This window comes from Dermochelys coriacea, chromosome 3, assembly GCF_009764565.3.
Source record: "Dermochelys coriacea isolate rDerCor1 chromosome 3, rDerCor1.pri.v4, whole genome shotgun sequence".
NCBI lineage: Eukaryota > Metazoa > Chordata > Testudines > Dermochelyidae > Dermochelys > Dermochelys coriacea.
The window spans coordinates 203,483,360-203,510,099 of NC_050070.1; the positions used below are offsets into that span (position 1 = coordinate 203,483,360).

At 44.2% G+C, this 26,740-nt stretch overlaps 1 protein-coding gene and 1 long non-coding RNA gene across 2 annotated transcripts; both read right to left on the reverse strand.

The window, feature by feature from the left end:
* Positions 1–3,598: 3,598 nt before the first annotated feature.
* BMP2 (bone morphogenetic protein 2) lies at positions 3,599–10,773 on the reverse strand. Its single transcript, XM_038397337.2, has 3 exons — positions 10,636–10,773; positions 9,416–9,756; positions 3,599–6,455 (listed from the first exon to the last, which is right to left on the reverse strand). Exons 2-3 carry the CDS (start codon positions 9,747–9,749, stop codon positions 5,611–5,613), a joined length of 1,179 nt encoding a protein of 392 aa, XP_038253265.1. The 5' UTR covers positions 9,750–9,756; positions 10,636–10,773; the 3' UTR covers positions 3,599–5,610.
* Positions 10,774–17,680: 6,907 nt separating this feature from the next.
* LOC122459187 lies at positions 17,681–22,986 on the reverse strand. Its single transcript, XR_006279699.1, has 3 exons — positions 22,893–22,986; positions 18,671–18,766; positions 17,681–17,816 (listed from the first exon to the last, which is right to left on the reverse strand). It is a non-coding gene; the product is annotated as an uncharacterized LOC122459187 (long non-coding RNA).
* Between the last annotated feature and the right edge of the window lie 3,754 nt (positions 22,987–26,740).

Below are 26,740 nucleotides of genomic sequence, written 5' to 3' on the forward strand. Positions count from 1 at the left end.
TAAGGTCGAGGTACAGGTAGCGAAGGGTTAACACTGCAAGGGAAGCAAAGATCCAATCTACAATATTTCTCCCATCAACTTTGTCCCCAGATACATTTGACTATGTCCCAAGTGCGACAGATGTGTGAGAACCATTAAATTCTATTAAACCTCTGGAATTTCTTAGAGAAACAGATGAGTGCTTTAACGTATAGTCAAGTCAAATTAGGTTCTTAAAGTATGTTAAGCAAAGACCAGGGTATTTCCTTAAAAACAACAGTAGTTTTTTTGTTTTTTTTTTTAAATACAAAAAAACAAAACAGCCACAGTTCTGATCTACTGTGAAACTATGAAGGTCTTGCATCCTTCTTCATTTACCCCCTTTTTGCCCCCTTTGTAACTGAAAAACAAACAAAGAGGTTTGTGCCTGTAAGAACCATTTATTACTTCTTTAAAAATACATCTTTAATACTTTTTGGCTTTTATTGGTATTTCAAGCAGCTTAAGTCGATGGGGAACAAGACTTATGGTTCTCATGCACTCCTATAGTGTAAGAGCACAACAAATCAAGGTCTCATAGCAGCAGTCTGCCCTACCAAAAGGGAAAAGATAGCCTTTATATTTTAAAAAAGGCATATTCCATATACATAATGAGATAAAATACTTCAGGCAAGATACGGCATCTTTACAAATGCCTTTTCAGGCTTGAATTTTTCCTCGGCTTGTTACTACAGAAACCATCTAGCAACCCAAATCTAAGACAGACTCCACCCCAAACAGAGAAAAAACAATATAGACACAAAGTAGGCTTTTTTGTTGTTATTATTGTTGAGGGGTGGGTGGGTGCTAAGGAAAAGTATCTCACTGTGCAAAGGATAGAAGTATTTTGCATGTAGCTGAAACAGCAAAGCTGTTTACAGATGGCAGAAAGGAAAGCCGTGAATGAGTAATGAGCAATGAGAAATGCATAATGCAGGATGAGAATATAATTTCCACACATCGGCTGAAGAAAGGTTTACACTCTTAAGCAATAAAAACAAAACCATTAAGCCAGACCTGCACTGTCAGGAAGTATAAAACAGTTCTTGAAACTCTGCAGTTACTATACAAAAGCTTTTCATAAACTTTGTTTCCTGATCTTCATTAAACATTAACATCAAGCTGCCATATGGCAATTAGCTGCCTCCTGAAATCAAATAAAAAAAAAAATCAACAATTTAGGAATACTTGTATGGTAAAATAGTTCAATAATTATTCACTCCTAGTGGTGTGGCAAAGTGGGTCTAATGTAAATGCAGTCCAGATGAGCTCCTACTTCAGAGTTAAGAATACAATAAGCAAGTAGCTTTCATATGCAGGCCTAATAAAAACTGATTGCATAAAAGTGAAAGTCCACTAGAAGCTTAAGAGGGGTGAAAGCAAATAGTAATTGGTGTAGGCGTAAGCCTAATGTACCAACAATGAGGACCTCGCTGTATAAATTTACATTTACATCAACTGAGGATCTCCCGCATATGTTTTTATATGTTGCTAACCTCAGAACCAGACTGAATTTTATGTAAAATGTTTAGGTTCACTAGGGCAGTGGTTCTCAACCAGAAGTATGTGTACTCCGGGGGTATGCAGAAGTCTTCCGGGGGGTACATCAACTTATCTAGATATTTGCTAGTTTTCCAAACATGCTACATAAAAAGCACTAGCAAAGTCAGTACAAACTAAAATTTCATAAAGACAATTACTTGTTTATACTGCTCTATACAGTATACACTGACATGTAAGTACAATATTTATTTTCCAATTGATTTATTTTATAATTGTATGTTAAAAGTGAGACAGTCAGCATTGTTTCAGTAATAGAGTTCTGTGATGCTTTTTTGTATTTTTATGTCTGATTTTGTAAGCAAGTAGTTTTTATAGTGAGGTGAAACTTGGGGGTACTCAAGACAAATCAGACTCCTGGAAGTAGTATGGTAATCTGGAAAGGCTGAGAGCCACTGCACTAGGGTGTCACGTGAAAGAGTCAGGGATCCTAGGCAGAGATGCTGATCACTTCATAGTTGGAGAGATGCTTATTTGAAACTTACAAACAACATGCCTGTCTACCAGGTTCACCACACATATAGATCAGAGGCACGTCAACAAGTAATATGCTTGCTAATGAAAATGTAAGATTGTGTGTCAAACACAGGCTGATTAGAAAGGGAATGCTATGGCTTCTGTATCTTCTGAATTTTTCTCTTATGAGGAAAAAGACAACTTCTGTTTCTTCTTGTAGAGAAAGAATACTCTCCCAAGGACTGTGATAACACCGTTTTAGTACTGAGGAGGCTCATTTAGCAGTTGTCAATGGACCCAAAACTCCAATGGGACTGTCAGAGACTATTTTCCAGAGTTTAGTAGTGGGTCCCAATTAACCTTCAAGATCAAATTCACTACAAATATCTATACTCTGTGCTATTCTTTTAAAGTCCCTGACCACCCCTCTTCAACTCAGCTCTATGACATTTTCAGTCTAGAGAGATGGTTGGGGGGGGGTTACACTTTTTTCCAAAAATATTGTAAACCCAGCTCTGTAGACATGCCTAACTTGATGCACACAAGCAACCTCTTTGAAATCAGTAGAATGATTCATGTGCAAAGTTACACAGCTACAGCAGCGCTCCCAGGATCTGGGCCCTATAAGGGCTTAAAGCTACTCAGGGGCCTCATCATGTATTTTACTAAGAGTGCAGTCCTTGGAAATCAATTGGCTTGGCTTGGCTATGTGAGTTTTGCCTTTATAAGGAATGCAGTGTCAGGCCCTGAGCCAGGTACAGCTCATGCATGGACAAGTGCTGTAGCATCAGTGTGTTCTCATGCCTTAGAGGAGGAGTGAAACAGTCACTATTCTCAAAGTCTATTAGATTAGTGTTCTATACAACGAGTTAGGAGCTGTGAACTTTAGTCAGGAGACATAAGAATTTAGGATCTGATTCAGGGTCCAATTCAAAGAGTAAATAGAAGACAATGGAAGTTTTCCTATTTATTTCAGGAGGTTTTGGATCAGACCCTTCAGGCTAATAGAAGTGGTATCATCCAAGGCATGACTCTTGGATTTCTCTGCAGTTCAGGAGTGGCTTCTGCAGCATGGGGTGGAGAAGGCTCCAGTATTGCTAGGACTGGAGAGACTATGCATTGCAGCTGTTCACTATTGAACTCCCAGAGAATCTGTTAACTGCCACGTACTCCTGTGACTGACAGCCTTCATGATCCAATGACCATGAATGCGTTCAACAAGCCAGAGTGCAGACCAAAACACTGTGCATATTTAAGGGGGCAAGTAACTGAAAGTTGAAATAGGCAATTGTTAAAATGGCCAAAGTAGATCTTCACAAAATGCCACTAGTACTTTAGAAACCAAGAGGACTGACCATCCAGCAAAAGCACAGGCCATGATCTTGAATCAGCATTACAAATAAACGTTAGATGTTCCAAAATACAGAAAACTAGAGAATTTAAAACATCTATAAAGAAAGATTTTTTCCAATGATATTGCTAGAATAAATGTATATATTAAACTTCTCCTGCCACAGAAATTGACAGAGGAGCCTAATAAATATCTTCGGCTCACAAAGAAAAATGGCAACATCCAACTAGTAATTACTCTAGTTTTTCTTCTCCTGTCCCCTCTAACAATTGCATTTGCAGATTTATTTGGGGGCAGAGAGGAATTATTCTTTAACAGGTCTTAAAGATATTGTCTCTTCAGAAAGCTTTTGACCCATGCGCCTAGTGAGTACATCCATTGTAGTATACTGGTTTTTATTAATAGTTAAAAAAACCCACAACCCAGCAACCCCACATATTAAGCAAGTTAGTGACATGGCTGGCATCTGATACTATTTCAGAAGCTGGCCTAAAAGGTCCATGGATGGAGAATTGCCCTCTTGGCTTTGAAATGCCACCTTCTGGCAAAGGTTTTGGTTGATTGGATTTAAAAAACAAAAAAGCAACTTTCAAAGTTCCTGGAAGAGATAATCACAGAATCATTATTCTATGGCCAATTCTATAGCTTTTAAGAGCTAAGAGTTCTGAATGCAAGAACAAACTTACCACCTGTAGGCTAGTTTGACTTCATTCTGCACTTGGCTTCAGTCCAATTTACAGTACATCAGCAAGAAGCCAATCTCAGGTACTTTAGTCTAATATTTGGCAGGGCTTCCAATGCAACAAGGAACCCAGCCTCTGTATACTCTTCCCATCTTCTACAAATTACTTGCAAACTACCACACCAACAGTCTTGTAAATGTTCGGTAAGTATGAGTTGCGATTAATGCCTTGCTTGCCAACTGCAAATCATGCTTTTGCCCTTTTAAAAATATTATATATATAAATAAATAAAATTAAGACTTTAAGCAAGAAAACCCAGAAAACACAGTTTATCTTTGTGAATGAACCATTTGCTCTTACAGATGGGACTTTGCAGAATGAAATGTCAGAGCTCTATTATTTATTATCTGAAATCGGTTTAACATTTGGTGGAAAAATTCTTTCAAAACACAAGACCCCAGAAAGAAAGACAAAACTACTCCAAGAGTCAGCAAAACCAGCAGCTGAAAGTAGATAGAGCCCACAGCTAACAGTTTTCTGTACTTAAGGTAAAATTTGAAGATTCGTTCTCTAGAGCATTCTGCATAAAATGAGCTCTCATTTGAGAGAAGAAAAAAATAATTGTATTCCCAACTGTTAGAGACAAGGGCCAGTAGAAATAAAATTGTTCCTTTTTTAGCATATATCACCACACACAAAAAAAGAAAAGAAATCATCATCATTTTATTATTTAATATTTGGCCAGGATAAGGATTTAAATGAGAGGACTAATAAAGGAGAAGAATGACAAACATTCAACTTTTCTGTAGGTCTAAGAAGAGGAGTTCAGACTTTTTTCCCCCCCTAAAGATTTCTATTGGCCCTGCTTATATTCACTCTGCAAATTAGTTGGGAATAGCAGTATTTATACTAGATCAGTAATGTCTGGTTCTTATCCAAATGTTCCACCTAAAGAGGATGCCAGTTCTCATGGATTGGACAGCCCACCCTGCAGCATTCCTGAGAATTGTACAATAGAATAATCTTGAAAGTCAGCAGAGTGGATTATCCACTTTTTTCTGGACTTGAACTTGTGACCTTAACAGTAGCACAGCAGAAAGCAAATGTGCTACGCACTTTGCCATAGTAACCTTCCATGTATTCTTTTCAATTTAAATACACACAATTAAAACAGCTACAATTTTGGAAAATTATGTACAAACCCTATATTTTCTCCTTTTGATTACATATAAATACAAATTAGCTATTCTTCTAAAAAGTGGTTATAATAGTAAATAAATACAAAATAAGATTCTGACCATTATACTTCATGTGCTGGGATTAAACCCATATAAAATGTACAACTAAAATACATTTAAAATCTTTAAAAGGAATAATTCTCTGATTAAAATATTTGTTTTCCCAACTTTTTTTTGTGGACATAAATATATTTTCAAAATAGTTGTATTTTTTTTCTTTCCATTTCATTACATAAATAAAGTCTTCATTGGGAAATATTAAAGTGTCAGCTTTTTTTGTATTTGTCTAATATATTTTGCTGTGTTAGCGGCACCCACAACCCTCCACAACCATATCTTGATAGTTCTTTAATACAACTTTTTCGTTCTCATCAAGGTAGAGCATGGAAATAGCACTCAGTTCTGTCGGAACACAGCAAGCCTTAGGGATTTTGGAATTCACGGAATTGACCAAAGTCTGAACAATGGCATGGTTTGTTGTGTTTAGGTGATCTGCCAATGGAAAAGGGCATTCCCCATGGCAGTAAAAGGCACCATATCCCGGTGGGGCAACAATCCAGTCATTCCACCCCACATCATTGAAGTCCACGTACAAAGGATGTCTTTTGCAACTGGATTTGTGGCGTTTGCGCTGTTTGTGTTTTGCTTGGCGTTTCTCTCTTTTATGGAGAGGGTGTCCCTTGCCATCATGGCCGAAAGTTACTAACAATGGCCGGAGCTGAGACCAGCTATCTTCATCCTGATGCAAAGACCTGCTAATCCTAACGTGCCTCTTGGAAACACTGCTCTCATTGTCCAAGTGAACCACCTCTACTATAAACCCATTATTAGGCTGTCTATGTGCAATCCACCTCATTACAGCTGGTGTTACATCAAAGCTTTCCCATTTACTTGCATTCTGATGCACCAACCTGGTGTCCAAAAGTCTCGCGGCAGGGTCCTTAGAAGTGGCTATGGCTGGCTTTATAATTTCATAAATATTAATACGGTGATGGTAGCTGCTATTGTTCTCAAAGGTTTCCTGCACCTGCTCCCGAAAAATCTGAAGTTCAGCAGAGGTGAGAAACTCCTCATTAGGGATGGAAGTTAAATTAAAGAAGAAACGCCGTGCTGTTTTCCCACTTGCTTCTGGCAGCTCTTCCCAAGCTTCTAAGTTCATCAAAGAGGGAAAACAAAAACATCAGTAACAGAACAAGCAGCAAAAACGTGAATTACTCTTTGGCTGGAAACTTTAAACAGTGTAACACCACATGTGAGATTTGAAATTTTTACAAAAAAAAAAAAAAAATACTGCTTCCCTTGTCTCTGTTTATTTATGCAAGCATGTATAGCATGAAGTTAAGAATACTTCATTCATTGTCAAGCCTTTTGATCCAATTCTGGTAGACTCTGCATTCCAGGTGGTTATAATAACGGGTAAGAAATGTGAAGCATTACTTTGGAATTCAAGGACATTAGCAAGAAAACTTTAGCACTGTAGTTAGTGGAGGTCTAATCAGAATAATTAAAACTGATTGAGGATTTAAAGTAATTATTGCATTTCTGGTTTTTTCAAAAATATGGCTTTATGTCAATCCCTTAAACTCCATTCCAAAAATATTACTCCACTATTTAGATTTACAAATCTAAATATACAGATTTTGGGTCCTAATTGGAGACTAGGAACTCCACATATGTGATGGTATTTTATGACGCATACCCTACTACTTTACTCTGAATATCCATAAAAGGTGGCATTTGTATTGATTTTTTTTTCTGCTGAAACTCAGGGGTGGTACTATGACAATGAAACGAGCTCATTCTAAACAATACAAATGAGAAATGGTTTTCTAAAATTTATCCTGTTCTCTCCCCCAACCCCAAAAACTAAAAATTTTGGGATATTTGAGGGGGAAATGCGTGGGTTTGCATGTGGCTCAGACCATGTGTGTAGCCCTATAAATTATAAACAAGAGTATTAACAAATAAGCCTTTCCAAAAGTGTTCTTTTTAAACTTTGGTGATAAATATGCTGGACGATAATTCATTCATCTTATTAGCTAAAATCATTACTCTGGTGAGTAATTCTTACTCAAATGATTAATCCCATTGATTTTAATTTCAATTTCTTGTATGAGTCAGCATTATTCATAAATGTTTCTGGATCCAGCCCAAAATTTATAAATATATACAGCTGTATTGTAATTGTCTACCTCAAAACATGGACTCATGTTTTCTCATCAGTCAACAGGATTTCCAGGTAGCTAGATCTGACCAATGGTTTTAAGGCAAGTGCTGAGTTTTGGTTTTCTTTAATTTGTTGCATGATTACTTAAATTGCAGATTTAAGCTATAAAATGTGCTTTTGTAGAGTTCCAACTTCTGTAGAGTCTCTCCCCTCCCCCCCGCCCCATCATGTATAGTTTTACATTCAGAAATGTTTTAGCATGAATGAACCATACACTGGATTTTCCCCCATTCATTATGAAGAATTTATTTTTTACATACAAGCACAAACCACAGTGCAAGGTTAGATTTCACCATTAATCTCCTTCCTCATTATAAGGCCTCCCATCAGACAGTATAACGACTGATCTTAGGCCACTTCCTTTGTATACCAACTTAATTAAATCCTAATTAAATTTCTTTAGTCACAGCTCCATGTTATAACATGTGGAGTCTGTATTTTCATTAACTGTATAGTGAGAGTACAGCATACCACCACTGAAGACTAATAGCTAGAAGTTATTTACAAGTTCTGGAAACTTTTTTTTTTTTTTTTTTTTTTTGCGCAAAGAGCAGATGGGCAACATGCAAACCACTGACTGTACAAGTCTATCTGTGTCAGATTAGATACCCCAGTTCAGCTATGTTATGCGAGTTTATTTGTCCATCCACGGGCATACAACTGGTAAGCCAATTAACTCATCCAGGAAGTCAAGTTCATCATCTCTGTATGCATTTAGTAAGCATCAAAGATAGGAGTGTTAGCTGAATGTAACAGCTAAATGTAACTGGCTTTTTGAACTTTTACATGTAGGACTCCAGTTATATAGGAGTGATCTAGTTAATTAGATTCAAACTCTGAGCTTGGAAAGCTTTCAACAAATAGATTTATGTGCACATGTTTAACAAAGTGGAGAGATGATGGGTACTAAAAGTTTGTTGAACAACTGAATAGCTTTACTTTACTATATTTACTTTAAGCCACAGACACTCCAGTTCTTGCAAGTACCCATTTTACCTACTTTTAAAATGCATTCAGCATCTTAATTAAGAGATGACAATGTTACCTGAAGGCTCAGGTGCACATGAAGTCCAATGACCAGCTGTGGTGATGCTTTTATCAACCTGTTTTTTTGAAGGCTTACCTTAGATCTACATTAAATCTATCCTAGATTCAAACCCAAAACAAGAAAGTCATTGTGCAAACAATACAATTGATTGTTGCATTGATCTCTCCCAGGGATTAGAAACCTTCCGAAAACCTAACCCAGATCAACTGGGCGACTTTTCTGGTATTTAGCTTTTATTTTTGAAGGCTATTTGTGGGAATTCTTAATTGGAACCCAAGCTGTAAAAATAAAAAGAAAACTTCACATGGGATGAAGGGGGCTCGGGGGAGACAAGCGGGAGGAGGTTTTCAGAATAAATGCCTCAGAACATTAATTACATTGAAAGAGTGCTTTGATGAGGGCTTTAAAAAAAAAAAACCAAACAAACCTGACTACACCCTTCTTGTGAGTTTAACAAAAAATTAGCAACCAAACATTCATTATTTGGAAAGATTTTTGCCCCCCCCCCACACCTCTCCCCATCCTCTTTTTTGGGGGGGAGGGGTCCAATGCTGATGGCACACACACACACACACGACCTGCTCACACTCACTCATCTACACAATACTCCTGACACCTGAACACATGCTTAGGACCCATCGCTTAGGACCTACCAACTCCCCCCGTCCACACACACTCTCCCCCAAACCATAACCTCCCACCTCTCCCCGCTCCTGTAGGGGAAGGGGCAGCAGAACCCGCACCCAGAGCTCCCAAGAACCGCTGGGGGGGGGGGGGACGATCCCCAGGGGGCAGCGCAGAGAGACACCCCCCCTCCACCACCCCTACCCCTACCTTCGTGGTGGAAGCTCCTGACCGTGTTGGCGCGGCTGGCGGCTCTCTCCAGCTGGCGGCCCAGGGCCGGGTGGCCCAGCTGCTGGCCCGCCTGCAGGCGGTAGAGGTCCAGCATGTAGGGCGGGATCACGGCGCTCTTGCTGGGGCTCGGCCGCCGCTTCAGCCCCAGCATGTTGAGCAGGCGCAGCTCGAACTCGCTCAGCAGCTGCTGCGGGGCGGCGCGGCCCGAGTCGCTGAAGCGCCGCCGGCCCACCTCCGGGATGAGCCCGGCCGAGCCGCCCAGCAGCACCTGGTGCAGCAGCAGCGCCAGCAGGGAGCGGACGGCGGCCACCATGGTCAACCTGCGCGGAGAGGGGCGGGATAAGTCAGGGCGGCCGGCGAGGGGCGCCCACCACCCCGGCATGACCCACGCGGTTCCCGGGGGGGGGATCCAGAGCTGGCTTTCCTGGGGGGGAGGGACAACCCCCCCCCCGTGGGCCCGATCCTGCACATCAGCTATTGCTCCCCCCTGCAGAGGGAGGCCGAGGGCACGGCTGGGGGGGGGAGGGGGCGTGGAAACGGCTCTGCCCTGTCCACACTGGGGTCACACGTCCGGCTCTCGGTTACACCTGCGGCAGCTCCACCGCCTCCCGAAGGGACTCCTGGTCCCAGGCCTGAGCCAAAGCCTCCCCCCCCCACCCCAAACCATGGAGCAGGCCCTTGCACAGCAGAACCTGGCCCCCAGCATTGCTGAGCCCGGTAGATGGAGAGAGGCAGGGCACCGCTGTGCAGGTGGCAGCTGTGCAGACCGCGCAGCTATTGGCTGCGGACGGGACCCGCTCTGGCCATCTCCATGCCGAGGTGGGAACCCTACTAGTGCCACGGCCAGCAGGTCCCAGAGAGGGGTGTTAGCTGGCTTAGGTTGGTGATTGCGGGGTGACACCGAAAAATGGGGGTGGGCATGCAAGGCAAAGAAGATCGGGGGGCGGCCCAAGGGCTGGGCCAGCCTAGGGTCACCCCTAGAAAAAGCCCCCCCACATCATCAGTGGGGTGTGACCAACCCCCCTAAAGTAGCTTCCATGCGGAGGCGGAGCTGGGGGGGGGGGAAGGCTGCACGTGGGGACCGCAATGTGGGGAGAAGGGGGAGTAGCCGCGTCCGGCCGGAGCCCGGCGGGACAGGTGTGCACAAGCCAGGGGGCTCGCCCAGGTACCCGCCCCGCCGGCCCACCCGCCTCGCTCACCTTTAGGAGCCCGCCGATCGCCTAAGCAGCAGCGGCCGCGCACTGGGACACGTCCATTGACACGGGCTCCACATAGAAAGGATCTGGCCCGGGAAGAGCTGGGGGGGCTCCCAGCCGGGCAGCGGGTTTGTATCCGTTGCAAGCGCCTCCCCGGCGGCGTGCGGGGGTCGCGATGCGGGCCCCCCCCCCCGTGGGTAGGGAAGGGGGGGGCGAGATTCCCAGTAGAGCGAGGGCGGCGGCGGCGGCGGGGGGGGGGGATTATTTTCTCCGGGCACGTTTCAGCAGCCCCGGGGGGGGGGGGGGGAAGCTCTCAGAGCAAGACGGAAATAGTCCCGCTACGTCCTTAGCCAAAGCCACCGGCTTCCCTCCCCGGGGAGACGCTGGGCGGCGGCGGGGCTCGTCGCCCTCTTCCCTTCCGCGCTCTAAGGCCCCCGCGGCAGCCCATCGCGCCTCCTGGGGGTCATCTCCGGGCAGAGGGCTCCGCGCCGGCCCGGGCGCTACCTGCGAGCCGCGGCGGCGGGGCGGGGGGTCGGGTCTGCCGCGGGGACTCCGGGGCGTTTCTGCAGCATCCCTGGCTGTCGCTCGCCGGACGCAGAAGCGCCGTCCGCCTCCGGAACGCAGTCGGGGGGCGGCGGCGGCAGGCGAGTCTGGGCCGGGCTCCCCCTTTGCCAAGCAGCGATCCCCAAGCGTCGTTGCCTCGTGGGCGCGGGGAGACCTCGCTGCAATACGGTCAGCCGCCTCCGCGGGGAAAATCCGCCCTTAGCATCAGCCGCCAGACGCGTCCAGCCGCCGCACCATGAAGTTTGCACTTTCCCCTCCGCTCCGCTCCCGCTGCGAGGCGCCTGGCGGCGGCGGCGGCGCTAGGGGGGGACCCGGGCTCTCTTCGCACGCGCTCCTCGCACGGGGGGTGGCCCAGGCCCGTCCCTCTCGCTGGCAAATTGGCCGAGGGGGCTGGACGCCCGCTTGGCTTTTTGTGGCGCTGCTGATGTCACGGCCCCGGGGGCTGGAGGCTTCCCCGCCAATCGCGAGGCCGGGGAGCGAGCGGTGGCCGCGCGGCGCTCGCGGCTTTTAAAGGGGACGCCGCCTCCTCGGGCCGGTCGCAGCTACTCTTTGCAACCCCCCCCCCAAAGGGGAGCGGGAAGGGGGGGGGCGAGCGCCTCGCTCATTCACCCCCCCCCCCCCGCTGCTGCTGCTGCTGCTGCTCCTTTCCCAGCCTTTCCAGGTTGAGAAGATGGAGGGGGGGGGAAACCGGGGGGGGGCGAGCGCCTCGCTCATTCATCCCCCCCCCCCGCTGCTGCTGCTGCTGCTGCTGCTCCTTTCCCAGCCTTTCCAGGTTGAGAAGATGGAGGGGGGGGGGAAACCGGGGGGGGCGAGCGCCTCGCTCATTCATCTCCCCCCCCCGCTGCTGCTGCTGCTGCTGCTTTCCCAGCCTTTCCAGGTTGAGAAGGTGGGGGGGGAAACCGGGGGGGGGGCGAGCGCCTCGCTCATTCATCCCCCCCCCCCCCGCTGCTGCTGCTGCTGCTGCTGCTTTCCCAGCCTTTCCAGGTTGAGAAGGTGGAGGGGGGGGAAACCGGGGGGGGGGGCGAGCGAGGACGAGGCTCGGCTGCCGGAGCCAAACCCGCAGCGCTTTATTGTAAAACTCCCGGGAGGAAGGCGCGGGGGTATTTTCAGGAGTCACGCGTCGCACCAGCCCTGGCCCATTAGCCTGCCGCATTATCTGCCTCCAGCTGGCTTAGTTCGGAGGCGGGTGGTTTTTATTTATTTTGTAAGAGCTCCTACAATAACCTGGGTTGCTAAAGTTAAACCGAGATCAAGGATCCGGACGTGTCATGGTTGTAGGGGGTTTACCTTTCCTGCGTTGCAAATCAAATCTTGAGCATTGTCTCTTCTCCCCCCCCCCCCCCCCCGTCGCGGTTTGATTTCTGCAGACACCGTGGCCTGCTAATGCAATAAATAAATAAATGCAGCGCCCGGTGCCCTGCCAGCCTGTATCGGAGCTAGTCATCCCGATGAGAGGCAACGAACGTGCAGCGTGATTTTTGCAAAATAAGGCGCCTCCGATGGGAAGCGGATAATTCTGCTCCAGTAGCAGTTGGATCAGGCTGGCAGCCGGGAGCTGTTAGTTCAGCGTCAAGTTTAATAAGTCTAGTCCTAGGGATCTCCCGTGCCACAAGATCTAGCCCTGTAGGGAATAGTTTCTTCTCCCGAGTCCTCGGGCAAACGAGAATCGGGATCAATCCATGCATTGGTTCAAACGTCCGGCAGAGCACAACCTTGGAGTTAGGGAATGACAATTGCATTAGCTGGAGCCTGCGCGCCTACAAGTGGAAAAGCAGAGGAAAATCCGAGATGTGTATTGAACAATGATCCATTCATTATACGTTCCCCCTGCAAGAAATAAGTCTCGGGCTCTGCTTATACAAATCGGATTAGGTTCGCGTCGTGGGATTTAGGTGTTTGCTGACTTCTAAGGTGTGAAGGTCAGCTAAGGTTTTGGGAGAAGCGGAGTGTTTTAAAATAAACTAGGCCGATAGAAAAAGTAAAGCTAATCCACACACGCCAGATTTTCAGTGGGTGAACATAAAGCATTCGCAGTTAATGACAAAAACAACAGACCCCAGGTCCTCAGTTGGTGTAAATGGCCTCGCCCCATTGTTGTGGATGTGGTTCAAAGACTTCAAGGTCTTATAAACAGCACCCGAATGGTTACTCTAAAGGCACTGTGTCTAATGCATCTACATGTACTCTGTCTAATGTTAAAATGTCTAACACAATATAGCAGTCCCGGTCAAATCTAGAGCAAACCTCAACCATTGTTGGAACCTTGCACAGATAACAGAAAGCTCATTTCTCACTGTTTTTAAACCTATTTAGATTGCAGTGGATGTGTTTGGCTCTTGGAGAGGAAAACGAACTGCTGCTGTCATGCCAGCAAGGAAAAACTAGGTCGAGTTCCCATAGGCACCCCTGAAATGAAGGAGGTTCATATCTCCTGCTTGTAGACTCTCCCAGAGGTAAGACCTTCCATATTCAAAAGATTTCAGAGGGATGACTCCATAACCAAGAATATGTGGGGGGGTTTCAGTAGGTATCAAGCTCATTGTGCTGCTTTCTTGTAATGGAGCACCTCCAGAAATGTTCCCCTGGACTTAGATCAGTTTCTTTTCTCAGAGGCACCTTGACTTCTTCATTCCTTCAAAGAACAGTGCCTGAAATGTACCCATCTTACAGGCCAACCTTGGCTGCGTCTATGACACCGTGTCCCCAGGCTTGAGCAGAGATATGAGACTCAGAGTGACACAGCCCCCTCTTTGTTAAACTCTAGCATCTAGTTTGATCAGTAGTGGCAGAAGGGAAGTGGAGCTCCCTGCTAAAACGTTTGCCACTCACACCTTGCGTGTCACACACATAAGTAGCCTGGGGAGCTGGAAATCATGTGCTGGCCCGATTGAAAGAAAAGCATCAGATTTCCGAGAAAGCTCCTTTTATCCTTTGGGAAGCATCATTTTAAATGCATTTGACTTTCTAGGTTCAGCCCCCTAGTTCTTGGGAGTTCAGGGCTGCTTTGCTGACAGCCCTGAATGTTTTTAAGATATGCCTGCCCTCCAGTGGTGGAAATGTGTCAGAACTCTCTGGATATGCAACTTCTCATTAGAAAACCTTTTGGGATTGGTTTCCTCAAGGATTGAACTTGCAACCCTGGGTTTAGCAGGCCAATGCTCAAACCACTGAGCTATCCCGAATGCATCTGATGAAGTGAGCTGTAGCTCATGAAAGCTTATGCTCAAATAAATTTGTTAGTCTCTAGCATGCCACAAGTCCTCCTTTTCTTTTTTGAGAGTAGCAGCCGTGTTAGTCTGTATTTGCAAAAAGAAAAGGAGGACTTGTGGCACCTTAAAGACTAACAAATTTTATTAGAACATAAGCTTTCGTGAGCTACAGCTCATTTCTTCAGATGCATTCCGATGAAGTGAGCTGTAGCTCACGAAAGCTTATGCTCTAATAAATTTGTTAGTCTCTAAGGTGCTACAAGTACTCCTTTTCGTTTTGGATTGGCTTTACCACTGAGCCTCTCTCTGTGTCCTACTCAGCAGATTCAGGGTGCCGGTCTATAGGCTTTGCGGCCTGATTGCCCATTTCCACGACTAGTCCCCGTCCATCCTAGAGCTGGTGCTGGACTGTGATGCTGTGAAACCCTTTGATGTGGCAGTTGATAATGTGTGGCCACGGCTACTCCAGTTTGCTGAAGCTGTCTTCAGAGACGAGTTCAGAACATGACATGGAAGAAGGGGCTGGCTCTACTGTGCCTGATCTAGTTCATGTCAAGGTGAAAAGATTCAGTAAGGGTGATATATCTCGGACTCACTGAGACTCAGGGGAGCTGGCTTCAGGTCCCAGCTCTTCCACACACTCCCTGTGTGACAGTAGGCAAGTCTTTAGGCTCCTAACTTCTGGGCCTTAATCTCTTTGTGACGTGGTTCCCTGTAGAACAGGGATACTAACATTTCCTTTTTTCTACCCTTTGTCCTACTTGGATCATGAGCTCTTCCTAGCAGAGACTGTCCCTTATTATATGCATATACAGTGCCAAGCACAATGGGGCCCTGGTCAAAGTTGATGCCTGTAGATACTAATGCAACAGACGGATGGTACAAAGGATCAACTGTCCAGGTCCTACCATAGGCTCTCACTTGAACTAGCCAGAATCCCTTGCCATGTTATGCCTCTTCCTCGAAGCACTGCCCAGGAGGGGTAGGTGAGGGGCCTTGTAAAAGACTGATGGGATTTCACAGATCAAATCAATGTGTGGAGAATTTAAAGCCCCAGGAGACAGTTCCATGGTCATTTCCAACATTCTGAGTGGCCCATTCTGCACAATTTAGGGCTTGTCTATATAGGAAAGTTACACCTGTATAAGCTAAGGTGTGGATTTAAATGGCTCTAGTTACACTGGTATCATTCCCCATGGAGACACTCTTACTTTGGTAAAACAGCAGCCTTTTTTGGTTTAGTTTTTGTTGCTTTGGAAAGGCTTTAAGCCAACCCCGAAAAAGCCACTCTTATTCCGGAGCAACAGTGTCAAAATGAGGAGTTATACCAGTATAACTATAGCACTTTAACTATACTGAGATAATGAGGTAACTGATAAAAGTTTCCTATGAAGAACACAAGTCCTGAGACTTGCCAAGCTCTGATTTCTACTTTGCTTCCTCTTCATTGCATGGGCAGGAGTGGTGGCCCAGGCTGAAATTCAAGCCCTAGAAAGGGTGATAGTTTAGGAACTTTTCCTTCAGCATTCCATCCCAGATCATGTTTAATTTTATGACTTCCTGGAGCTCTTTAGCATGAATTTAAGGTGCATGCAGTGTGACTTCAGGGCACTCCAATTGTAAATCAGCACTAAAATAACAATAGCAATGTAGTTTACACATCACTGACATTAAATGAGCACTTCAACGTCTAATTGCCATTCCAGTTCAATCTGCAGTGGGCCACGCCAGGAAAAAGTCATTTCTTGCCTTAACACTTAGTCCCTGCGCCTGGAGCATGGGTTGTACTGAATGCCCAGCTTCACTTTATCTACATATGGTTGCTATATTAGGATGATGAGCCATAGTAGGGAGAAATGTGTCTACAGTTGTTCCAAAGGCCTGGATAAACTCTGACTTGATTTAACATGTCAAGAGGTTCCTATAGGTTTGCTGCCTATTTCTGATTTTAAATATAAATAGGTCCATGGATCCTTCTGATGTTAAGGCCATAAAAGCCTTGGACTTAATGGAGAGATGTTTCCTTTCCCATCCTTTGTCTCTTATGTGTTCAGAATGGAAAGCCCAGATCCTCAAAGGTATTGATTTCAATGGGCGTGAGGTACCTAAATACCTTTGGGTATCTGGGCCAAAGCTCTAGGGGGCAGGGACTCTCTCCTACTATTTGTTTGTTCAAGTGCCTAGCTGTGAAAGAGGAGTTCATTATACCCTCCCCCCAATTGCTCCCCCAGGAAATCTAGCTCTGAATGCCTAGTCCCCCGCTTCCTCCTAAAAACTTCTACATCGGACGTGGAAATCTAAACAGACTGGCATATCAGAACTGAAGCAGAGATACTTGTATCAGTTCAGATTTCTCATATGAAACAGGTAAGGCATACAGGACGGTGCATATTTTCTTGCCCTCTGCTGATCAATGGTAAAGTGGTAAAGTGGCAGCTAGCTGTTTAATAGATGTAGGAAGGTGTTCTAGTCTGAAATACACTGATTTGAAGCTCGTGAAGAATTTGTTCACAAAGGTATCTGTATCCCTGCAGCTTACTTTGTCAAAGGAGGACTCAGCTATCAAAGTTCTGGCTATATCCTTCAGCCCCAAGTAGAGCTGTGTATAGTGCATTGCTTCTGCAATCCTTTCTGCCTCACGCCTCATCAACATAACTATTAACGTAGTTTGACTTGCAAGGACACCTGTGCAACCCAACAATCGTCAAATTACACCTTCACAGTTGCCAGTGGAGAGAATGAGTTGCACAGGTGTAAGCGAGGGCATTATTTGATGCAAAAGGAGTTGCACAGGTGTAAATGAGGACAGCATTTGACCTGACGAATTTTTATACTGGTGATGATGCACAAGCCAGCAAGAAGCCATCTGGATTTTAAGTTCCCAGACTGAGCTGTCACAACCGTGCTCCCCCAAATCCATCAGTTTAAAACGTAGGGGGGGAAATCTATGATAAAATATGGAAAATATAAGTAATATCACAAAGGGGAGGGGGCTGTTTCAGAAAATGATTTAAAGATGTTAGTGCTGTTTTGGCTTCATAATTAGTCAAGACCATCCTGAACTTTCTCTCTTTCTAAACTGTTCTTCCTGTTTGCATCGGTGTGGATTTGATGTGTGGACATTTCCTACAATCTCACTTAATAATGAGCCTTAAAGACATGTTTGCTCTTGATGGATTGTTTAAGTTCTACTAATTGTATGTTCTGGCCCACCTGTCTTCTGTTCCCTTAAAGAAAGAGGGTGGATTCCCACTCAGAGGCTACTTATGAGGTGAGTTGTTTTCAATGACAGTAATTCCATTTACTTTTTTTCCACCTTGGCTGATGTCTGGCATCTCTTCAAAGTTGTTGCTTTCTTTAATATCATCTTTCAATTTCATTAATCAAATCTTGACTTCCTTTCCATCATAGCTGTACGGAAATCAGAATTGTATTAAGAAACGTCATGCAGACGCAGTGTTTTTTTACATTTCCATAATGTCTACATTGCTAGTGACAGACAACAGAACGGTGACAATATTATCATATGAACCTTTCCCTCTCTCTTTGCAATACAAAACTTACAAACATCAAAGAAAGAGCAAAATGACATGTAAAATTGTATTCAGTGTTTTTATAAGCAATAGTACTTTAATTTCTGTATTCCTGGGGTGGAATGGAGATTTCAAGGTCATTTATCTTCAAAGTTTTTCCTTACAGGTATTGTCTTAGACCAGCAAATGATCTTGAAATCACCAGTCTGTTTACATTTGCAGCATTTATTGAGTCTGTGGGTTCAAGAAGAGCCCCTTTCTACGCTTAGTGAGGCTACAGGTGGAATGCAGAGCAATGACTTCCACCCAATTCATCAAAGCATTTAAGCATGTGCTTAAATCCATCCCTTTTCATCACGGCAGTTAAATCAGTGGGACTTTAGCATGTGTCTAAAATTAGGCACATGCTTAAGTGTTTCCATGAGCAGGGATGGATCACTGGGTGTGACTCCATTCGGTGTTCTTTGTCTTTTTCCACGTTGATATCTCTGCTCTTTATGTTGTTTTCAACAGAGCATTTCAACAAGGAAGTAACGAAAGGGAGCCCATGCTGCACACAAGAACAAACCTGTAACTAGAATAGGCCTTATGTATGGAGCAACAAACCTTTCAGCTGAAAATGACATTGTTAGAGAAACTGATTCGGTGATTGTGTATACTGCAAAATGGCAAACTGAATAAAGTAGACTGCAACTCAGAGACTGAGAAATGCATTGGTATAAAACTCCAGACCTTGCTGTCTTCCATCCTAATCTTATGTTTCCAGGAATTCTCACACATATGGCTTTGAAATTTGTTTTCTGACACCATTCAACGGCACAAGTGTTTCTGGAAAGCAAACACAAATTGATTTAACAATTGGAATGAACATTTGCAGCATTCCCCCACCCCAAGATTCATTCAGATCTAGATCACACTAAAGGCCATATTCGTTTTATGGATTTATTACTTCACTGTCTCCAGAAGCCATCTGTTGCTCTCAATCCAAGGGAAGTACCATTAATATCAATTGATTTACATCTGCAAAGGATCTAGAATATGGTGATCAGTTCACATGTTTGTGCGGCATTAACACTAAGAGACATATTGATTGTCTGTGATTATCATTTATAGTGCTGTTCAGAAAACAAAACAAAACAACTCACATACACACACACACACACACACACACACACCAAAAAGGCCAGCGGAGGAAACGAACATTTTCACATCAACTTCCCCCTCTCCTCAATATTTTCCCCCTGAAATTTCAAAATTGTAAATTTCAGCAAAATTTTGAAATTTGAAACAACAAAAACACGTTTCCAGTTCTTTCATATATTTGTACAGCCCTTAGCACAATGGAGTCATGACCTGGCTGATTTTTAGGCATAACAATGTGTTAAATAAATAACGAATATCATTTATTGTGGGAGACAATATGGCTCATTGGATAGTGCATTGGCTTGGAGACCAGAGTTCTACTCTCAGCTGCACCACTGGCCTGTTGGAAGACATGGGGCAAATCACTTCCCTTCTCTGTTCTTTGGATTCCCCATCTATAAAATGGGGATAATCATACTGACCTCTTTCGTAAAGTGGTTTGAGATCTACTGATAAAAAGTATTGTACCAGAGGTAGGCATTATTTGGGGCCAAATACTCGCTTTATCCCAATACTATTCAGCTTTATCCTGTTGTCATTTAAGTCAATGGCAAAACTTCCACCGACTTCAGTGGTGTAAAATCAGACATTTGAACAATACTGTTATGGGGAGGTGGAGGATTCAAACAGGAAGGTCAAGAACAAGCAGGGTTTTTCAATTATATAAATCTTAATGGTTAAAAAATTAGGTGTGAGTGTTATCCTGCATAAAAGAGATGACTGCATCACAGCTATGTCACTTCAGTAGCTTATAACTTCGTCACTGCAGAGATATTAACGTCAAATAAAATGGAGGCTAATACAGAGCTGTTCATATTGCCTTAAGAGCTGCATATCTGAGCAGTGAAACTGGATAGCATTTTGCAATTAAAATAAAATAAAGGCAAGTATGACGTTCAGTTTAAGCAGATTGTCTCTATGAAGGCTTTATTGTAGCTGCAGATTTAGAGCATATGAAAAGGTTTTCTGTGCTCAGTGTCAGATGAAAAACATTGCATCATCAGGCATTCTTGTTCTCTAACACTTATTTGCCAATATTCCCTTGATAATGAACACTTGCCATTTTATTTTCTGGTCTAGAGTCATGTTTTCTCAGCTCATTATCATTCCAGCTTTTTAAATATCCTATTAGAATAGAAATATCCTATTAGAACTAGACAGGACTGCGGAAAAAAACAATACAGTTTTGTGGCTTCTGTATGGTATGTACTCTGCACAAGCACTCACTAATGACATTTGTTTTACGTTGGAAGTAAAGCTGTTTTGGGGTTTGGTTTTGATCACTTTGTTTCAATTACTTGCCTTGTTCCCAGCTCTGCCTAGTTTTCAGAGGAGCGTTAGCTATAATTTGTCTTAGTTCATACATAGTCTATCATCTTTAACGTCGCCCTTAATGTAGCTTTTGGTGGATTAATTTTTTTTACATCTACTGTAAGATGAGAACAGGGTGGGGGTGTTCAAAATAGTCTAAGTGGTTTAGGAGCATGGGTCCCATCACTAAGTCCCTCTGGGGCTTTTGAAAGTTCCACCTACAGCATATTGGGGAGCAGCACTGCTATAATACAGAGACCAGACATTAGTAGCAATACCCTGTCCTGCTCCCCCAATTTATCATGGCTTTCTATCTATCTACAGTACTTACATGGCCTCCATTACCCTAATAGCTGAGAACCTAACAATCTTTACATGTATTTACTCTCACACTACTCCTGTGAAGTAGAGCAGTATTATTATGCTTATTGGGCACAAAGAGGCTAAGGGGGTGTCTACACTTGAAACACTAAAGCGGCACAGCTGCAGCTGTAGTATAGACACTTACTACAGCACCGGAAGGGGTTCTCCCCTCACTGTAGTAAATCCACCTAAGAGGCAGCTGGTAGGTTGAGGGACAAATTCTAGTGGCATCTAATGCTACAAATTAGGTCGTCTTAACTACATTGCACAGGGTGTGAAGTTCTTCACAGCCTTGAGCGATGTAGTTAAGCCAACCTAATTTGTAGGGTAGACATCCCTAAGGAACAGATCCACAAAAGGAGCTAGATATTTCAACCCCTAACTTTTAGGGCCCCCTGATGCCCAGTGAAATTCACGGTTAGGTGACCAGATTCTCTATCCTATGCAGGAGGAGTTTGGCACCTAAGGATGGGATTCATGGAGGCCAGCAACTTCAGTAGGGAGTCCCCAAGCTAGTCGGTAAGAAATGTCAAGGAGAGGCCCCACCACTGAAATGTAGTTAGGCATCTATGCCAATCAGTTTTCTTAGCTGTGAGCCTTCTGCTGGAGTTAGGTGACTAAGCCAGGTCAGCCTGTTCTAGCCAGAGGCCCAGTGGTTAGGGCCCTCACCTGGGATGTGAGAGACTCATTTTCAAATCCCTGCTCTGTCTGGTTTGGAGCAGAGATTCGAACGTTGGTCTCTCCTGTTCCATATCAGAGCTCCAATCCCCAGGCTCTTGGCTATCATGGAATGAGTCTCTCAATATCTCCTGGTGAAGCTGTACCACTTTGTATAAATAAAACATTCCTCAGCAAAGACTTGAACTGAGGTCTCCTACCTGAGGGCCCTAACCACTGAGCTATCCAGTCAGTCTCACCCAGGAATATGTAGTTCATACAAAGTAAAACAGCTTCAGCAGGAGACACTGAGACCCCACTCCAGAATAGCCAATAGCTCCAAGGTGAGGGCACTCCTGAGACTTACAAGTGTAAGTCCTTGCTGTGAATCAGGTGGAGCGGTGGGGATCTGAAAGCAGGTTTCTCACTCCAAGGTGAGGGCCCTGGCTATTAGATATGCTGGGATGGGTACACCCCCTGACTCCCATCCTGGTCAGCCCCACTTGTCTTTTGTGGAAGGCCTAAGAACATCTACCAGACCAAGTCCCTCAAGTGAGATAGGCAGGGGGATGCCCAGTTGAAGAACCCTGCCAGAATTTAGGCATGAGCATCAGCATCAGGACTTAGGTGGTTTTGCACATGTCCAGCAGCAGAAACATAGGCACCTAGGGCAGTGACTCTCAACCTTCCCAAACTACTGTTCCTCTTTCAGGAGTCTGATTTGTCTTTTAGTTTTTAAGTTTCACGTCACTTAAAAACTACTTGCTAACAAAATCAGGACATACAAATACGAAAGGGTCACAGCTCACTATTAGTGAAAAAATGCTGACTTTCTCCTTTTTACTCTATAATTATAAAATAAATCAACTGGAATATAAATACTGTACTTACATTTCAGTGTATAGTATATCGAACAGTATAAACACGTCATTGTCTGTATGAACATTTAGTCTGTACTGACTTCGTTAGTGGTTTTTATGTAGCCTGTTGTATAACTAGGCAGATATCTAGATGAATTGATGGACCCCCTGGAAGACCTCTGCATACATTCAGGGATGCGTGTACCCCTGGTTGAGAATTACTGACCTGTGGGACTTTCCTAGCAGAAACCTAGGTATCCATAGAGCGAGGCAGCAGCTGAGCAGAGGTTTTGAGACTCTCAATAGCACATAAGTGTTGGATTTAAGCAATTAAGTCCTTTTGTAGATTTAGCCCTAACTGACTTGCCTAAAGTCACACAGGAAGCATATGCCTCTAACCCCTGGAACATCCCTCCTCTGCCACCTGCTTTGTCAACTCCCATCACATTAGCTGAAAAAACTAATAGTTAACGAGGCTCTTATAAGTGATAGTCTTAGAGGCCTCGCTGCTGAAATCAGATCGGTGTGAGATCTTGGGCCTGGGCAGAGCCCTGTTGACTACAGTAGGGACTGCAACAGGGTCATCCCATGAAGATCCAGTTACAGGAGTGGGACCTTACAGTGTCTGCTGTTTGGAGTAGGGACTATGTCTTGGTACGGTGCCAAGCATGATGGGGACCTGATCTTGATTGGGCTTCCCGGGTGCTCCTCCCCTGAAAATAGAATAGAAAGAAGTAAAATCAGCCAAGGGTAACACGGTGTCCATTGCTGTAGTATTGGAGCCCCTCATGATCTTGTACCATTTATCCTCACAACTCTCCTGGGACGTAGAGAAGTGCTACTATCCCATGTCACAGATGGGGAACTGAGGCACAGAGAGATGAAGTCAATGGGAGTTAGGCACCTACATAAATACTTTTGAGGATCTGGGCTTATATAGCTTGCCCATGGTCCCATAGGAAGACTGTGCAGGGCAGAGAATTGAACACCGTCCTCCCAAATACCAGGCCAACACCCTAACCCCCGGATCATCCCTCCTGCATCAGAACTCAGTGGGGTAGTAGGGTCCAGTATATAGGGCACTGATTTGTGACTCAGGGAACCCAGACCATATTCCTGACACTAGTCTGTTGGGTAATCCCAGGCAAATCACTTCACCTTTCTGTTCCTGTTTACCCTCCTATCATGCGTCTGTCCTGATTTAGTTTGCGAGCTCTTTGGAAGAGAGACTGTCCTCTGTGTTTGTAAAGTGTTTAGCATGCTATCACTCTGAGTCTGGCTGGGCCTCCAGCCCTGACTCTAATACAAATAGCTTACATTAAATCACTGCAATTCTGAACATAGATCAGAAGTTTGTTTTTACTCAACCCGATTGTGGCTAATTGTATAGAAGCCAACAGAAGATAATGTAGCCAGTGGGTGGGATGGTCCACAGGAGACTGAGATAGACAACTCCAACTAACAGTGTTTGCCTTTATCCTCTTCCCTCCCCCTCAAAAAAGCACCCAGAAGTTTGTATTTGACCTGAGTGCAGAACTGAAGAAATAAGAGAGCTGTAAAATAAAGCCCAGCAAAAGCACACCCCCTCAAAGAAAAACACCCCACTCTAAACAATCTGTATCAAATTGGAGAAAGCATCCACAATTATACCACAAAAAAGAGTGTATGTAAAACACTCCTTGAACCATTTTTTCCTATTGTAACAGGGCTGCCCTTTTGTCACACGGAATAGGAACAAGTGGTAACACATTTAAGATCAAAGGTACCTAACAATGCAAATTGACACTATTGGAAAATCCCAGTAGGTGCCTTTCTGCATCTTTAGGTTCCTAAATATCTTTGAAAGTCTGGCCCTAATCCTTGGGGGGTGGCTGATGACAGTTCCTATTGTAGCCTTCAAGGCCCAGCAGAAATACAAGCTTCTTGCATTAGAGGACATCTCTGGGTCTCTAACGTATCAACCTCACTGTCGGTGGAACCTCGTTTAGTATAAATGGGCTCCAATACAGCGGTCTGACCTGTGTTACAACAAACACCATTCAGGATGTCTAGACAGCAGATTTGTGACCACTGCAGCAGCCAATCAAGCCTGGGAGTGTCTGTCCATATCTTAGTGCCATTGTACTCTGAAAGAATCCAGGCAACTATCCTACACATAGTCTCCTACAGTGCTGCCGGCCTAGAGGATTGTGGGAGATTTTCAAGAAGGTCCATCTGGCTTTTTTTGAACATTGAGAGCTGTTTGGTGGCTCCATATCCTGCATCCTCTGGCTGTCCTATTTCTATGTGTGATCGTTTGGAAGGTGAGCAGTGAAAAAATGCTCCTAGAAGATGAGGCAATATAAGAAGAAGCCATATCCAGGTTCAAGTCTTTACAGTGCTTGGTTCAGCTTGGCCAGGTAGGACTCCAGACCAAGTCCAGCCCTTCCCCTTGGAAGAATACTGCTGTGGTACATGAGAGTGACAATATATGTCTGACCAGGCCTGTGTTTGATTTTCTCTGCATGGGTCTTGCCCCATATTGGAGCACCAGTCTAATACATTCAAGCAGCAACAGGACATCCTTGGGGGCTGTGGAGGGATGTTGATGCATCAGGTCTTTGTCAGCTAAACCAGAGGTGTTGCTGCTAAATCTCAATCATAGCAGCAAATATGCATGACTGTTCTCCCCTCTGCACCTCTCTCCTCCATCCTTCCTCAGCGTCCTTCTGCTTTTCCTGTCTTCCCTCCATCTTTCCTCAGCAATTGTGCCCCATGCTCCATGGAAGACTGCAATCTGCCATCCTTCAAATCCAGCATTTCAGGTGGATTGCCCATGAGAACCTCCTTCTGAGTTCTCTCTCTTCTTCCAGCAACTGTTAAGAGCAGTCAGCCACCAGAGTTTTCATTTTCCTGGAATTTGTATGGCACAGACTGCTCCAAAATTAGCAACCAGGCTGTCACTGGAATCTTCCTCTTGTTGTGAAGATTGTAGATCCAAGAGCATAAGAAGAGGGAGATGTGACATATTCATAAAAGGATTTATAACTTTCCAAAGTTCATCATCAGCATCACCCAATTAGTAGGTGGGCATTGGTATCTGTTGGCTGTGCAAGGGAGCATTTATGTCCCAGACCCTTCCCTCCCCACCCCCTTAAAATAGAAAACCTCTAGAAAATTAAAAGCAAACGACTGTGGAATTTTAGGGTTGAAGTGTCAGGAAATATAAAAAATTACATCTCCTACAACAACTTTAACCAGCCCATGATGCACAGAAGGATAGAAATGTTACCTGCATTTCTTCTTAAATGTGTATTTGAGCAGATTACTGTATTTAACAACTTGAGTTTACACTCTTGCATACAGTGACTTATCCATTTAATTTTACACATTTATTCATTTCAAAACATGCTGCAAATAGTCCTAAAGTCAGGCATGTCCTTAAGTTTTGTCAGGAATCAGGATCTTAAGACACCATACAGCATAAAACATACAGGATGCGCAGTGTATTTTGGTTAACATTCCTGTTGGTGCCTTAAACTTTGCATTTTCTAATTTGAATGGTGCAGTTAGACTAGCATCACTATGGGGGTGTTTGATTTTTGCCTTTTATATTGTTTTAAATCATATTTCTATATAATATATATTTTTACACACATACACTCAGTACACACTCACATGTGGTGGGTGGGTATGACAAACATTGAATAAATTCTTTTACTCAGCCATGGGATAAACTCATTTTAAATAAATCAAAACACTAAATAAACAAACAAGCTGTGGAACCATGGAATAAATTCCATTTATTTTGCATCTTTGACCTTCTCACCTACTCTCTGCTCCCTGATCTGTCTCTGTGGGGACTGGGGCTAACATTCCAAACCTCTGAGTAGATTTCCAACAGTCACTTTTTAAAAACAAAATAAAACAACCCACCAAATATTATTCTTCACCCTCTTTCCCCCCCCCCTCCGCAAAAAAAAAGATGTCAGGAGCCTGAATCAGGTAAGACCATGGATTACTGGTCTGATACCCAACAACTGCTAGTCAAATTCATCTTATACAAGCAAGCCATCCAGAATGCAAACCACGGATTCTGATCCTGCAAACAATTACTGACATGCTTACCGTTACCGACAAGAACAGTCCCATAGAAGTCAGAACTGTTAAGCTCATGCATAAGTGTTTGGAGAATCAAGGCCACAGTCTTTATATTAATGGAAAGCTGAAATTCCACGTTGCCCAGTGAAATGCAATGTTCATTGCTACGGCTGGTGGGGAATTTTCTTTTCCCCCTGAAGAGATTAAAAAATAGCCATGCAAATAAATGTTGTTTTGGTGGGGGTCTTTTTTGTCTTGTCATTTTTGCTGAAAGTTTTCTATGACATTTTTCATGTTTTTTTCTTAACCCCTTAGTGACTGTGGCAGGGTGGGGTTTATACACCCCATCACAATGTGGTAATATAAAGGTTTCATTATCACTATGTCA

Excerpts from the sequence above, each read along its gene's own strand:
- BMP2 (XM_038397337.2), bottom strand. The coding sequence starts at position 9,749 with ATGGTGGCCGCCGTCCGCTCCCTGCTGGCGCTGCTGCTGCACCAGGTG. Across the intron at positions 6,456-9,415 it reads CAGGAGCTTCCACCACGAAG|AAGCTTGGGAAGAGCTGCCA; the intron begins GTAGGGGTAGGG and ends TGATGAACTTAG.